The sequence below is a fragment of the Cynocephalus volans genome, chromosome 8 (genome assembly GCF_027409185.1).
Source record: "Cynocephalus volans isolate mCynVol1 chromosome 8, mCynVol1.pri, whole genome shotgun sequence".
NCBI lineage: Eukaryota > Metazoa > Chordata > Mammalia > Dermoptera > Cynocephalidae > Cynocephalus > Cynocephalus volans.
In genome coordinates, this window is record NC_084467.1 from 55,342,711 (window position 1) to 55,359,834 (window position 17,124).

The 17,124-nt window shown below is 32.3% G+C and overlaps 1 protein-coding gene across 1 annotated transcript in view; it reads left to right on the forward strand.

Moving 5' to 3' along the window:
- Positions 1–17,124, forward strand: part of RAVER2 (ribonucleoprotein, PTB binding 2) — a 139,936-nt gene that overhangs the window by 98,386 nt on the left and 24,426 nt on the right. The window contains exons 8-13 of the mRNA XM_063105767.1: positions 5,061–5,146; positions 6,892–6,957; positions 7,109–7,220; positions 9,140–9,408; positions 11,649–11,760; positions 13,241–13,377. Of these exons, the coding sequence (XP_062961837.1) occupies positions 5,061–5,146; positions 6,892–6,957; positions 7,109–7,220; positions 9,140–9,408; positions 11,649–11,760; positions 13,241–13,377 (782 nt within the window). The remainder of the gene's footprint in view (positions 1–5,060; positions 5,147–6,891; positions 6,958–7,108; positions 7,221–9,139; positions 9,409–11,648; positions 11,761–13,240; positions 13,378–17,124) is intronic.

Genomic DNA, 17,124 nt, shown 5'->3' on the forward strand with positions numbered 1-17,124 from the left:
GCTTGGTATGTTGGTCTTTTTAATTTTAGCATTTCTATTTGGTGTATAGTGCTATCTTATTGTGGTTTTAATTTGAATATCACTTTTTTTTTTTTTTTTTTTTTGTCTTTTTCGTGACCGGTACTCAGCCAGTGAGTGCACCAGCCATTCCTATATAGGATCCGAACCCGCGGCGGGAGCATCGCCACGCTCCCAGTGCCGAACTCTCCCGAGTGCGCCACGGGCTCAGCCCTGAATATCACTTTTGATTAATGATTTTGAGGATCTTTTAATGTGATAAGTTGCCATCTTTATATCCTCTTTGGTGATGTTTTTTCAAATATTATGCACATTTTAAAATTGAGCTGTTTGTCTTATTAAGTTGTAAGAATTCTTTTATAAAAATTTTTAAATTTTTTAAATGAAATATATTGATTGTATATGTATAAGATACAGAATTATATTTCAATCCATGTATACGATTGTGATGTTCAAATCAGGGTAGTTAGCATATTCATTATTGCAAAACTTAATAACTTCTCTGTGATAAGAACATTTGATCTCCTCTCTTCTAGCCATTTATATCTTTCTTTATTCTAGATCCAAGTACTCTGTTGGATATATGGCTTGCAAATATTTTCTCCCAGTTTGTAGGTTTTCCTTTTATTTTTTTAATAGTGTCTTTTGAAGAGCAAAACTTTTTATTTTGACAAAGTCCAATTTATTATTATTTTCTTTTGTAATTTGTACTTCTTATGTCATATTTAAGAAATCTGGGGGTTAGGAAGAAAATGGTGTAAAGGGCCACAAAAATGTTTACATTGTGTAATGATAAAACAAAAACACAAAAAGTAAATAAGAAATCTTTGCCAAACTCAAGGTCATGAAGATTTTTTCATTTCTTTGAGAAGTTTTATAATTTTATCTCTTACATTTAGGTAAATGTTTGTGGAAAAACAGAATTAAAGATAATGTGAATCTTTTCATGAACTTTTTGAAGCACCCCTGTATAATTGTGCATAGAACTGATGAGAGCAGAAATCCTTGCCTTGCTTCTGATCTTATGGAAAAAAACATTCATTCTTTTATTATAAGTATTATCTTAGATATACTTTCTTTACAGATTTCCTTTATCAAGCTGGGAATTTACCTCCTATTCCTACATTGCTGAGAAGTTTTATCATGATCATTGCTGTAATTTGTCAAATGCTCTTCTCTATTGAGATGATCATATGTTTTTCTTGTTTGTCTGTTAACATGATGTATTATATTGATTGACTTTTGAGTGTTATATCATCCTTTCATTCCTAGGGTACACCTCATAGTCATGATGTTTTATAATCCTTTTTACATATTATTAGATTTGATTTGATAACGTTTAGTTTAGAATTTTTGCATCTGTGTTCATGAGGCATATTGGGGTATAGTTTTCTTTCTTTGTAACATATTTTTTGACTTTATTATAAGGATAATGCTGGCCTCATAGAATGATTTAGGCAATATTTCCTCTCTTCAGTTGTCAGGAGAGTTTGTGTTCAGTGCTATTACTTCTTTCTGACATGTTTAGTAGAATTCACTAGTGAAGTCATCTCTGTTGAATTTTCTTTGTGGGAAGATTTCTAATTATAGATTCAATTTCTTTAAGAGCTTTTAAAGAGCTAATTCAGGATATCTTTCTTCTTGAGTGGGCTTTGACAGTTTGTTTCTTTCAAGGAAACTGCCTATTTTGTGTAAGTTATCAAGCTTATTAGCATAACATTGTTCATACTATTCCCTTATTCTTTAATGTCTGCAGCATTTGTGGTGATATCCTCTCTCACATTCCTGCTATTGGTAATTTGTGTCTATTTTTTCCTGATCAGTTTGGCTAGAAGTTTATCAGTATTATTGATTTTTTCAAAGAACCAGCTTTTGGTTTCATTGACTTTCTCTATTTTCTGTTTTCTGTTTCATTGATTTTCACTTTTATTTTTATTATGTTTTCTTCTCTTTGGGCATAGTTTGTTCTGCTTTCTCTGATTTCTTAGAGTAAAACTAGATTATTCACTTGAGACCTTTCTTCTTTTTATATAAGTGTTTAATACTACACATTTCCCTCATAAATTGTGATATATTTTCATTTTTATTCATTTCAGAATACTTTCTTGTTTCTATTTTGACTTCTTTGATCCATGGGTTATTTGTAAGTTGTTATTTAGGTTTCAAAAGTTCGGGATTTTTCAGATTTTTGTTGTTGTTGTTGTTATTGCATTAGTCTACTTCTGTTACTTATAACAGAATACCTGAGACTGGGTAATTGATAAGGAAATAGAATTTATTTCTTACAGTTTCAGGGGCTGGGAAGTCCAAAGTCCAGGGAACACATCTGGTGAGGGCCTTGTTTGTGGGTTGTGGCTCTTCACAGCAACACAGGGTGTCATGTGGTGAATGGCTTGAGCAAGAGAGCAGGGCTAAGCTTCTCATGCTTTCTCCTTATAAAGCCATCAGAACCACTCCCAATCCATTCACAAGGGTACAGTCCTCACAATCTAATCACTTCTTAAAGGCCCTACCTTTCACTTATCATAATAGGACTTCCCACCCTCTTAGCACTGTCACAGTGGGGACTAACTTTCTAATACATGAAATTTGGGGGATACATTAAATTTATATCAGTTATTGATGCCTAGTTTAATTCACTTGTAGTCAGAAAACATACTTTGTATGATTTAAATTTATAAATTTGTATTTAAACTTGTTTCATGGCCCAGAGTATTAGTAAATATTCCATGTGCACTTGAGCAGAATGTGCACTTTACTGTTGTTGGGTGGAGTGTTTTATAAATATCAATTAGATTAAGGTAGTTGATAGTGTTGTTTAAGTCTTCTGTATTCGTACTGATTTTCTGTCAACTTATTCTATCAATTACTGACGGGAAGGATGGGGCACAGTGAGACTCTTCGCCAAGAGCTAAGCAAGGGCAGGTAGATGTGAAGCTGTGGTTATTTTCAGATTGTTTTTATTCCTTTTGTTGTTTTATTATAGCTACAAACTGGTAGCTACTGTGTTCAGTAAAAGCTATGAAGAAAAACGTGTTTTCAGTATTTTACAACAAAATACAGTGACTATCTGAAAAAGAGAAGGGGGTATTGGAATCTGTAACCATAATTGTGGATTTGTTACTTTTCCTTTCAGTTCTGTACATTTTTGCTTTATATGTTTTGAAGTTTTTTTATTTGGTGCACAAACATTTAAGATTGTTGTATACCCTTAATGAATTGACCCCTTTATCATTATGAAAGGAACATCTTTATCCCTGGCAATATTCTTTGCTCAGGAAGTTTTTTGATATTAAATATAACTACCAGGTTTTAAAAATTAATATTAACATATCTATCTATTTGTCTCTATGTATTTTTAATAAAATATCTCTTAAGTTGCCAAGTGGGTTTGTATCTTAGTTTATCTTTGTCAATCCTTTTCTCATATTTGCAGTATTACTACTGTCTGCTCCATCAATAATCTATGACTTTAATGCAATGTAGCTTTTAAAATGTTTTGGCATTTGTTATTTGTGGTTCCCATCATAATTTTTTGAGGAGGGAGATTTTTATTTATCTTTCATAGATGATACATTTAGGATTTTGTAATTTAGATATTTTGCCCCAATGGGTTATTAACTTAATTTGGAGGGGATGTGTCTTTTTAAAAACCCCATTCTGGGGGCTTCAACTGCAGAAATAAAAAACAAATTAACTCTTTCACTTAAGTTATTTTTGTTAGTCTAGTAACATTTTCTCTAATTCTTCTACACTTAATTCCCTAACATATTGCTTGCAAGGGAGTTCTTTGAGTGTACAGTACCAATTTTCCTCCTAGAAATGCCTTTTCCTCCCATATTGACCTAGGTAATAGCATTCTAAACGGATCCTCTTCCATATTTCCTCACATTATCATAACTCTCCTAAATTTATGCTATAATTAGACGTCCCCTCCATTCCCACAAACTCTGGGTGCTTCTTCCTTTGCTAGAGAGAATATTGAAAACTACTGAATTATATAACCCTGTGGGTTAACTGAGAAAATTCTATACCTGAAACCAAGATGTTGTATCATTCTACCCTCTGAGGTGGTCCCAGTGTATATACTTAGATAGTAAAAAAATTTGAATGTAACAAGGATTTATTTCACTAGTTCAGTGTTTTTTATTTTCCTGCATCTGTATCACAAACAGATATTACCAGGACCTTTTCTGGATACTAAATATTTTGTGTATTATATATAAATAACATATATAATATATATTTATATAACAAAAATATATATAACATAATAATAATATATATAATATAATAAATATATATTATATATAACATATATACAAACATATATATATAATTTGTATATTATGACTATTCCCATCTACTTTATAAATAATTAGATGAAGTTTTTGTATATATTTTCTATCTTATGGTTCTTTTTGTCTCTGTATTATCTATTCTGAAAACATCTCTTCTGAAATATACTCTGGTATTTGGACTCTTGGACTTGATTAAGAATATGGTTTCCATTTATTCCTTTTATCTCTGTGTACAGTTTTGTTGTTTTATTATGTATTTTATTAATAATGACTTTTGTCATTATTATGTAAGTATTTTTGTGTACATATACTCGTATTATCTTCTCAATTGGATTTTACATAAACTTTACAAGGACAAGGATTGTGTTTTGTCCCCTAGTCTCACCCTCTACCAAAATCGATCACATACCTAAAAAAACACTGAGGAAATAACATGTGTTCAATTATTATTAGACTTTATTAAAAGATGGAATTAGTTTTGTTGCACTAAGCAGTAGAGAAAAGTAAGCTTAGGCTTGGTGCTTTACAATGGTAGACAGTGTTAGAATTTTAAAACAAATTCCAGGGTCGAAATAAAGGAGCCTGCCACTTTTCACCAGTGAGGTTAGTATATCATTGAACTTCCAATGAATTTGTTAAAAATTTAAAGAAATATTCATTTACCTTTTTTGGAGCTTGTTTTTTTAATTTTTAATTTCATATATATCATACAGTTAAATTTTTGCTTTTATTTTTTCAAAGCAGTTCTTGGAACCCCTCACAGCTTGCCACATCTGATGAATCCATCCATTTCCCCTGCATTTTTACAGTTGAATAAAGCACATCAGGTACATAAATAGAATTGAGTACTGAAGCATCAAATATTTGGGGTACCTATTTTGTTTGTTTTTAACTCTTAAAGTTCTCAAGAATTCAATTATTTTGCTTTTAAAGAAAATTCTTAATAATAAGTATAGCTACATAAAATCATAACTTAATGTGTGTATCAGATCCAATTAAGCTAATCAAAGCAGGATAGTTATATATATTTATTTATTCCTATTTATTGGGCATTAAGAAGGAAAGGGATATTTTGTGATATGTTTTCTCTAGATAGTAAATTGGTAGTTTTTTAAAAAGCTTTTTATGTGGTTTTAACTCAAAAAAGTATTTATAGAGAGAAAAATAAATGAACAATAACTTAATTCTTAAAATTTAATCAATGTTAAAAATTAATTCATATTTATGAAAGAATATTTTTCTTACCTTTTTCAGTTAAATATATTAAATATTTCTTTGTATATGTAAATATCCATGATATTGGAGATAAACATTACTTATTAATTTCAGGTACTGTTTAAGAATATGGAATCCTAATTACAAATCAAACCTAATATATAATAGATGTTTAATGTAGGTTGAATGAATGAATGTCTGGTTCTAAACCCAGCTTTTTAAGGGAAATGCCTGCCGTTTATTTTTCATCCTTAGAATTTAACAAAGGAGTTGGTACATTTTAGAGTCTTTATTCATTTATTTACTCAGCATATTTTATTGAGAATCTGACATGTATGTACTATATACATTGTGCTAATTATTGAGGCTACAGTATCGAACAAAACATTCATAGTCTCTGTTGTTACAGAATTTCAGCCAGTAGGGAAAGCAAACATTAAACAATTAAAATAATGTGTAAGGAATGATGAAAGTGGGAGTCCAGAGTATTGATAATATTCCCTTTGTTTTAGGAGAAAGACCAAGATGCTTACTTTTGATTTTAAGCTGGCCCTTCCTGCCTCTTATGCTCATTGTGCATCCCTGTCCTGCTACAGTGGCCTGCTTTTGGTCTTCAGGGACCCTGTTCTCTCCTCCTTAGGTCTTTGCTCTTGCTGTCCCTTCTGCCTGGAAAATCCCACATCCCAACATGACCTAATTCCCCCAGACTTCACCTAATTACTTCTCCATAGCGTTCAGATCTCAGCACAAGAGTTAGTTCCTCATGGAAACCTCCTTGAATGTTCCATTCTAAATTGAATCCCCCCATTATTTGTTGTCATAGCTCCTTGTATTTTTCCTTCATATAATTACCATTTGTAATTATATATGTACGTATGTTTTTGTAATTAAATAATGTCTCCCTTCCTGGGGGGCCCATAAGATCCATGAGGGCAGATCATACTGTTGTATTTCTTACTATGTAGCACAGTGCCTGACACACAGAAAGTGCTCAATAAATCTTCATTGGATGATTAAGTGAATAAATAAGTGAATGAATATAATGTCACTGTCACTAAAACCAGAAAGGGCTGAGGGGAGGGGAGGAAGGATCAAAGAAGGAAAGGATGTGGAATTAGTCTCATGACCAAATGGTCACCTCTTGTATATTATTAAAGGAATTAATTAGCATTTCCTGAAGTTGGAAAGTAGAATATTATATTAAGAAGCTGTTGCTTTTACTCAGATCAACTGGAGAACTGAACTTTAAAATGAATTGGGTTACATAAGAAGTAGCTTTTCAAAATTAGGCTAACTTAATGTTTTATCATTTTCACAGAGGTCATTTATGGATAATACTTCTGATTTATTCCTTCAGAATCTTTCTCATGTACCGCTGGCACAGCAACAGTTAATGAAGTTTGAGAACATTCATACTAATAATGTAAGTATAGTATTATATTTTTCTTGTGAAATCAGTTTTTTTCTAGAATTAGGCTGTTGATCATATTATTTATGAATTTTCACATATGTAGCCCCTTTTAGGTTACATCTTAACTTCCATGGGCAAAAATCTTACGTTTTTTCTTTTGTAGAAACCTGGCTTACTTGGAGAACCCCCAGCCATGATACTTCAAACTGCACTAGGGATAGGGTCGGCGCTTCCATTGAAAATGGACTTGGGGCATCCTGGAGAAGCACATAAAAGTAAATGAAGTGTATTTACTGAGAAGTCAGTAAATAGGTTTGAAATTTAAAGATAGTTTACCTTTTGTTCTACTTTGATTTACAGGAAGGTCAAATTTGAGTTTTAGTCATTTAAAATTTCAAGAATCCTCTTGGCTTTTCTATTTTTAATATTGATAAGTTATTGATGCACTTGCTTCCATACCAAGATAAGACTTTCCCTGTTGGATATGCTTTAATATTTCATGCAGGTTCACAGCAGTATGAGGTAAAGACATGGATCCATTTGAGACTGACATGCTGCCCACTGGGCTGACAGCACATTACATATGTAACCATTTAATTTTTGCCTGGATAAGAAACCCTTAGCTCTTATAAAAGAAATACCTTGTATTTGTAAATTTAAAGTTTGATTCTTTATTTGTATCATTTTAAAATATCTTCAAATTAGTAGTAGAATAAAAATAATATGTGTACTATATGCTTCTGAAAACAAAACAGTTTTTTTTTTAGAAAAATAGGGATGTGGTGTTATTCACCTAGATTTCTTATTTGAATGTGATTTCATAAAGCACTTTGAAGCTTAATTGAAATTTGCTTAGACATGAGCATGCTGAGTGAAAACAAAAGGGCCACAGTAATAAAAAAAAGTCAATCAAATATAAGTGGCATACTTAACCTCTTATACATAAAATCAACTAGTCAACGATCAAATAATTCAGTCAATTCTGACTGTTAAAATTGTCTGGGCAAAAGTTAACCGGTGAGGAAATTTTTATGGTATGATGGGGTCTGTCTTTCCAAAAAATTAAATTATCTCTGACTAAAAGCTTGTGCAAATGTTTATAGTTTGTCCGATTAAATAAGAAGCCATTGGGCCAGCCCCGTGGCGTACTCGGGAGAGTGCAGCGCTTGGGAGCGCACCGGCGCTCCCACCGCGGGTTTGGATCCTATATAGGGATGGCAGGTGCGCTCATTGGCTGAGCGTGGTGCGGGCGACACCAAGCCAAGGGTTGCGATCCCCTTACCAGTCACAAAAAGGACAAAAATAAAAGAAGCCATTTGCTTTAGCATGTACTGCTTTAAGAATGAATACTGAAAATTCAGAGTGTCCAAATAAATATATTGCTAAAAGATATGAGAAACAAAGTATCCATCTCTTAATGTTTAGTACTTAAAACAATTGAAGAAATTTGTTTAGTGAATTTGTAAAATGCACATTTGACTTAGTTATCAAAATGAGCTCTTTTCATTTCAATTTTGACCTATAGATTTTTAAAAAGTGGAATGGTTCAGAATTTTTCTATTGAAACTTTAAAAAGTTTTAAAAAGAAGTCTTAATTTGTAGCATTTGTGCATTTCTGTGTGTGAATATTTCAGTCATGGCCAATTTCAAGTTACCAATACGAAGACACTGAACTCGAGAGCTGGGAAGAGAAATGCACAATTGGCTCTCATGAGCTGATGCAAGCCGGCTAACCAAATTTATTGTGAGATTCAGTCAAACTTTATTAATTTTTAAGTGTCAGAGAACTTTTAAGCTTGACTTATTTAATTATTACCTTCAAATGTGGAAGCAGGCAAGTTGCAGTGAATGGGCATTTTTTTAAAAAGCACTGATTTAAATACCAAAAAGTATATAAACTTCTCTTAACTTCTAAAATATGCAATCAAAACTTGGATTTTAAAAATATATCATTGAAGTTATCTTGGAAGTTGTTGAAAATAAGAACAGCATCATTACTATTGTAGGATCTTGTTTTTTCATAGAGGAACCTTCTAATTTATAACCTTTAATCTTATCTTTTGAATTTAACTGTTCTTTAGTAGGTACAAAATTGGTTTCTCTGCATTTTGCCCATAACTTAACAAAATCAGAAGGACTGCTGTGAACAAGTCTTGTCTAACTAAAAGCTTTTTGCATTTGTGGTTCACTACAGCATCTAATCTGATTCCAACTCAAACAACTGTAACAGCTAGAATGGGCATGTTACCATTCTTTCCAAATCAGCACATTGCTGGACAAGCCGGGCCAGGGCATAGTAATACTCAGGAGAAACAGCCAGCCACGGTGGGAATGGCAGAAGGAAATTTCTCAGGGTCACAGCCTCACCTTCAGAGCTTTCCAAACCTTACTGCTGGGGGATTGCTGACAGGACACCCTAAGCAGCAGCAAAGCCAGCCAAAAGGCACAGAGACAAGTTCAGGGGTAAGAAAAGTGTGTGTGCACACATGTAAATACATATATATATATATAATCTTCCTTTTAAATTATATCTTAAATTATTCTAATATTAGGATATGCTAATTGTGGTTATTTTATAGGTGGCATAATTTATGAAGTATCATAAAGCAATCTTAGCTATGTTTTAAACTTTAAAGGAAATTAATATATACTTAAAGTATATAAATATGGATTACAAACTAGATAATTGCGATCTCATTAAATGATGACTTTTTCATAGTTTACATTTACTTTTCAAAATTGAAGAAAACAGCATTCTTTAAAAAAAGCCTTATTATAAATAAGCAAACAAAAAAATCTCTTTTGATAGACTATGCCAGCTGACATTTGGAACTATGCCTAATGATTTGCCAGTTTGTAAGTAAAATAATTTGTGTAAAATGAGTTTTTAAAATCTGTTATAAAATAATTTAAATATGAATTCTTTATTTTTATAAATGTTTGCTTTACTAAAAAATTTGTTATATGCATGGTTTTCAAAAATAATTGATATTTTAAAAATAAGATATAAACTAATTTAAGTTCAAAATCTGTAGTTTGTAAAAGGATAGAGTATCATTAATATCCAGTAATATAGTGATATTATTTCTAAGGCTTTCTAAATAAGTAGTAATGCTGTTCTTTAAAATATGCTTTTTTCTATTTTAAATATATATTGTGTAGCTAAGTAAGGCATTTTAATATTTAAAGGCAGAATCAATTTTATTTTATCTGAAAAATATCAAATTCTGTTATTAAACTCTGGTCTGTTCAAAAGAATCTGATTTCTGTTTTAGTTCTAAAAATTTTTACCCAGTCATTTTATTGGTTCATATACCACTGATATTTGTAAATGTTATAATAAGTAGGTAGAATAAAGTATGTCTAATTTTTATTTTATTTTTATCCTAAAATACCCTTTGGTTTGTAAGTGATATAAAACTTAGGCTATAAGCAGCATATAAGGAAAAATATTCACAGAGTTGGTTGTATTAAAATGCCAAAATAATAATACTGAATTTGTAAGAGATTTTGTTGTTACATAGCCGTAGCAGGAAGTATGGATAGAATGTGCTACAGTTGTACATTGAGAAAGCTAATGCAACTCTTTATAGAATGAATTTTAAAATTTTATCTGCAGTATAAATTGCTTGGGTTATTGAGGAAAATTAAACAAGTAGAACTCATGAATGGATGCTCTGTATCTTTTCGCAGTCTTTTATTCATTGTAAGCACCAGAGTCTTTAGAAAATGTTTGGATTTGAGGTGATTCACATAATGGGCAAATTAGTCTCTTTTGAAGAGGACAGCCAGGGTGAGGCAGTGTCTGGAAAACAAGTTTTATGAAGAACTGGGAGATGGAATTAAAAGAGAATTAAATTTTTCCATGAACTTTTTGAAAAACCCTCATAGTAACCCAAATTGTGTCTTATTTTTAAATTTTACTATCAGGCAGTGAAATGTAAAAAATTCTATTAGAAGAATATGAAATACACTGTATCTCCTTTTTTTCTGTTAAAGAAGTATTAGAGGTCTGGCCAGTTAGCTCACTCAGTTTTAGAGTGTGGTGCTGATAACACCAAGGTGAAGTGTTTGGATCCTCATACTGGCCGACCACCAAAAAACAAAGACAACGGAAAACAGAGAAATACTAGAATCCTTATACCTAACACTTTACATAAAAATATACTGACATTTTCAAGAAATGTGAATTTCTAGCTTTATCATCTAAATGTGGAGTTGGAGCTTATTAAACCAACTTATTTTGTTTGGTATTATTTTTAGTACCAGAGATAAGTAAGCTTTGCTTTTGTCATTTGATTATGGTCACATTATATAAAATAAAAATCTTAGTTAAAAAAAAAAAGTTGATAACAGTATTTCTGGAAATGAGATATGGAATTTGTTTTTTCTGGTGAAGATGAATTCTTTCCTGGTTCAAGTGAGAAGTTTATACAAGATGGCCCTTAATTTTCTTTCAGTTCTAAAGTTGTATGATTCTAGAATAGTTTAAAAAAACTAATTGAAAAAAATAATAGCAGGTGAAATGAGAAAGTTTTAATAAACATCCATAAATATTTCATAAGTATATATCATCAAAGATTAGGTTCCACAAATTTTTATCACACTAGACTAGATTTATTGAAAAATAAGTTTATTCTCTCTGCATTTTGATTTTCTTGTACCTCTTATTAAGCACCCCATCTTCTGTTTTTGATAAACAGGCTGCCTCTAAGAATCAGACTTCACTCTTGGGAGAACCACCAAAAGAAATTCGGCTCAGTAAAAATCCATACTTGAATTTGGCAAGTGTGTTGCCCAGTGTGTGCTTATCATGTAAGTGAGGGCTCAGTATGATATAATGGAGTTTTACTGAATACTTTCCAAAATGAGTTTTACTTTAATTTTTAATATGAAGGAAGCAAATAATGCCTGTTGACCAAATTAAGGCCTAAATTAGGCCCACTCTCTAAATTGAAAGAATAATTAAAATTAAGGGACTTAAAAATATTGTTTTATTTAAAGAAAGCATCTTTTATAGTTTTTTTTATTAAGAATATAATCAATTTATTGAATTATTTTTGAATCACGATTGAAAATAATCGGGCAAAACAATTATGTGGCAATACCATAATTCTTTACAACACATATGGAGTGATTTTTATTTTTCTTTTTTATTTTTTTGGTGGCTGGCTAGTACAGAGATTGACCCTAGACCTTGGTGTTACCAGCACCACACTCTTAACCAGCTGAGCAAACCACCCAGCCCAAGGAGTCATTTTTCTAATCCAGATGTTTAAACCTTTAAGTAATCTAATATATCCAGAGTATTTGGACACTCCAGACATGTATCAACTGTTAATAATCAGAAGAAATGGAATTTTCTTTTTCTTTTTTGAAGGACCCCCTCAGGCCTTTAACTATGCATTCAAATATAGTTTTAAGAGAAAATCATAAATGTGATGTGCCCCAGGCACAAAGGTAATCACTGCAGTATTGGTTGTCCATAGTGAAAATCTGGATACCTTAACATTTGTCATTAAGGGAATGGGTAATTAAATAGTTCAATATAAAATGGAATATTGTGCAACTTTTTTTATTATTAAAGGATATCTACATATACTAATATGAAATAATCTCTAAAGCATATTTTTAAGTGGAAAAATCAAATGTATGCATAAAATGAATCTATGTTTATTTAAAACTATATATTCTTACATGTACATATTTGAGTTTGTAAATGCATGAAGTAAATCTTGGAAAATAAATTCTAAACTGCTACTTCTGGGAAGAAGAATAGAATTGAATGAAAAGAGATGAAAAGATGAATTTCATTTTTAATATACATCCTGTGTATTTTTTGAAGTATCTTTGAACCCAGACATTAATTTGTGATTTTTTTTAAAAGTCAGAAAAAAATTTAGATATGCTTTAAATATACCTCTTATATATTGATCTGACCTAAAAATAGACAGTGACTATGACTTCATTAGCAAGAGTGGTTAACTTATATTTTGTATGCCTTGTTTTAGAGATTAGACACATTTAAAAAAAATGTTTCCACCTAAATTATTCACCCATAGGGCAAGCTTTCATTTTCAGATGAGTAAGACAGTATCATAAGATATATATATATATATATATATATATATATAAAAATCATCCCCGCCCCCAGGTAAAATAAATATAGATATATATTAGAAAACTAAGATTTGTGTTATATTTGAGAACATGCTGAGTTAATGAGTTTTGCATTCTGTTTATAATTTATAATGAAAAAATCTAACTAAAATAAACTTATTGATTTTGCCTTTAGCCTCTGCAAGTAAAACCACTCTACATAAGACTGGAATTGCAAGCACCAGGCTGGATGCAGTCTCTCAGGGAAATGAAGCACAACACACATCAGAAAAGTGCACTGCTTATCCTTCATCTTTTGGTGATTATGCACAGGTAAAATGATTCTCAGGTTCTGAGGGTATGTAGAAAAATTGATCCAGCTATGTGTTTGAATTCACTGAAAGTGAAATTGTAATTCCTATAGTATCATAGGAAAGTAAAATTGTACTGTTCTATAAAATATTTTCTTGCTCACCATTTGAAATTTTAAGATGTGTTCAAGAGATGGTTTATCATCATTTTGCACTAGGTATTTACCTCTCATTGTTTACACTAGTGGTTGGCAAACTGTAGCCCACCACCTGTTTTAGTAAATAAAATTTTTCTGTAACACAACCACATTCATTCATTTACACATTGTCTATGGTGCTGTCATGCTACAATAAAAGAGTTGAGTGATTGCAACAGAGACTATATGGCCTGCAAGATTAAATATTTATTATCTGGCTCCTTACAGATAAACTCTGCTGACCTCTGGTTTACTGTAGTGTAGACCTAAGAAACCTAGGGAATGCTTCTGTTTTTCTCCCACTGCTTATAGATGTAGGGAGATGATTATATTTATAGGCACTACTGTGCTAACTTTCAAACCAGTCAGCCAGTCAGTAGTATAAAAGTATTATATTCAAAAGATGTACATTACTTAAATATGTCAGTTTTACTTTGGCTCTTTCTCCTTCAACTTATTCTTAATTGCTTAAGCTGAGAGTACATGTCGTGTCAGCACTATATGATTATGTAATCATGGGAATCTTATAATTAACAGTCTGATTCTTTCTTATTTCTTAGAGCAGTCAGCTTCTTCTCAGCTCTGTTCTATTTGTTGCAGCAGTGCCTCCACTTTGATTTCCTTGCCTCATCTGTCTAATAAACTTAGAAAAGAGAGCCAATGTGAATTCACTTGAACAATCGATGCCTCATTATGCTTTTATGATAGGGTACTAGAAACATAGGTCAATTGTGTAAAAATGGTGCAGCCAGATGTAAGCAAAATATTCGATAAAATCTTTTATATACCTGGAACAAGATGGAAAAATAAGTGTTGGAAGATGATGTAATTAGTTGGCAACATACCTGTACTCAAGGAACGGCAATCATGAATTGATGCAGCCTGGAAGGCATTCTCTTACATTGTTTCATAAGCCTCTTTATTCCTTTATTGTTAACTTTTTTTTTTGGTGGCCGGCCAGTTTTGGGATCTGAACCTGTGATCTTGGCATTACAAGGCTGTGCTCTAACCAACTGAACTAACCAGCCAGTCCTTTAAGTTATGACATAGATAAGGTTGTTAATTTTATGCTGATTATATTTACAGCAGACAAAAAGCCAAGGAAATTGTTGGAGATGTGTGAAATATTTTATGAATAATTTATAGTTGTGAATATTAGAAGCAACCTAAATTTACAATTCATAAGACTGAGTAAACAAATTATGTCATATTTATACCAGTAAATACAATGCAAGTATTAAAAAATCATGTAAAACAATGTGTGAACACTTGGTAAATTCTTCATTATCTATTGTTAATTTAGAAAATTTACAAAATATAGTCCTGTACAATCCTGGTTTTTTGTTCATTTCTTTACAAGGAACAAAATTTACTTTTAAAACAGGAGAAGTCCAATAACTTTTTGTACTGACCTTTTCATTTGTTCTATTTTACTTTTGAAATTACTCTCGCTCTTCTGAGCAGTTTTGCTTACTGGATTAGTAACTTATTGTATATTTCTCATGCCTAGAGAAAGAATCTTTCTCATTTACACATGGAGAGATAAAGATGCTGTTATTAGTCCATTTTTGGTGCTTATAACAAAATGCGTGGAACTGGGTAATTTATAAAGAAAATGAAGTTTATTTGCTTACAGTTTCTGAGGCTGGGAAGTCCAAAGTCCATCTGGTGGTGGCGACAGTGACCCAGGGGTCTCACATTGCAAGATGGTGGAAGCAGAGAGAGAGAGAAAGACAGACTCTCCTCTTCTTTTAAAGTCCTCAGAACCACATCCCTGACCACCATTTTTAATCCATTCACTACTGTATGGTCCTACAATCCAATCATCCCTTCAGGGCTCCACCTTTCAATTACCTTAATAGGATTTCTCACCCTCTTAACAGTCACAGTGGGGGCTAAGTTTCTAATACATAAAACTTGGGGGACACAATTCAAGTTCCAGTGAGTTTGGGGGGACATAATTCAATCCACTGCAGATGCCTTTTGCATGCCATGCATCCTCTTGCCTCTACACTTGCCTATCCAGAGGTACCGTGGAGGAGGGAGTCTTCCCTGGGTTCAGCGTCACCTTGGACAGTCCCTGCTTCTACCTCATGCTTGTTCATAAAGTGAGATTTGTTTTCTCTCTCTTGTGTTCTTTCATCCTTATAAAGTAAACTTAATTAAATGTTACTAGTGGAATAAAGTAACTAGAAAATGGTGGTCATGTATTAGGAATTTCTTTTACTATATCCCCTGCTAGAATGGAGGAAGAGGTCTAAGGGGAAAGGAACCAACAGTCTTTTTCTTTTCAATTGCTATATGCTTTCCAATGTAAGCATTTAATTTTCATAAGAGCCCTTTGAGATTTAAATGACCACCTCCATAATACAAGTGGAGAAGCGTAGAGGAGTAAACAGGCTTTCCAAGTTCCTACAGTTAGTGAATGATTTCTCTGATTCCAAAGCCCACATTATTTTCATTATTCTGCAGAGAAGTTTCTTCAGTCATAGAAGTAGTGTCTCAGAAATTGTTTGCATAGGCTGCTGTACGTAAGGATTAGGAGAGCAGAATGTGTCAAGGCATAGATAGATAAAATAATCTCTATTTCCAATAAAACCATCACATTTAAAAATCCTAATTGGCATTTCCAGTATTGGTGAAGTTGTATCAGACTGTCTCTACTGCAGATAATCATTATTAAAATTGGACTAAATATGAAAGAAAAACAACTATTTGGCACTGGAGAATGACCAGAAGCAGGCAAAAACTGAAGAGGAATCAGCTCTTGAAAGAAAGAAATTCTCTGGATGAGATTTGTGTTCCCATGGCCTTTTGTCTAATACCACTTCCTACTCTATGCAGAAAGCTGCAGTCTTACTGACTTAAAGAGTCGGAAGACAGAATTCAGCACTGTTAGTTAGCAAGGCTGAAAAGAGGGGAGGAGTCCCCAAGGGAGTTGCATAGGAAGCAACCTCAAAATTTATGTATAAACTCAGACCAAATATACTTGGCTGACCCCTGAACTGTTTGTGAGGGAGAGGAAAAAGGTAATGGGGCATAAAATATTTGAAAAAATAATAGTCAAAATTTTTCCAAATTTGCTTCAAAAAACAGATCTAACAGGCTCAGGGGTCTCTTGCAAAACAGGATAAATAAAAGTAAAATTTTACCTAGGTACATCATAGTTAATATGCTGAAAACCATAGTTATAAAGAACCTTGAAAGCAACCAGATGAGAACAATGAATGTTATCTTAAGACAGGTTTCTCAACCTTGCCATTGTTTGCCCTTTGGGGCTGGGTACTTCTCTTACTGAGGGGCTATCCTTGCACTGTAGGATATTTAGCAGCATCCTTCTCCTCTGCCCATTAGGTTGCTCCCCATGGAGAACGACTGTGTTAAGGCAACTGGGTAATACGTAGGTAGATTTTTTTTAAAAGACTATATATTTTCTTTTATTTAAAAGCAAAAATTATAATATCATATTGTTGGTTTATAATGAACGTAGATATAGTATATTTAACAATAGGAAAAAGGACAACATGGGGTAAATGAACTTTATGGTTGTGGGGTTATTATATTTAAATGAA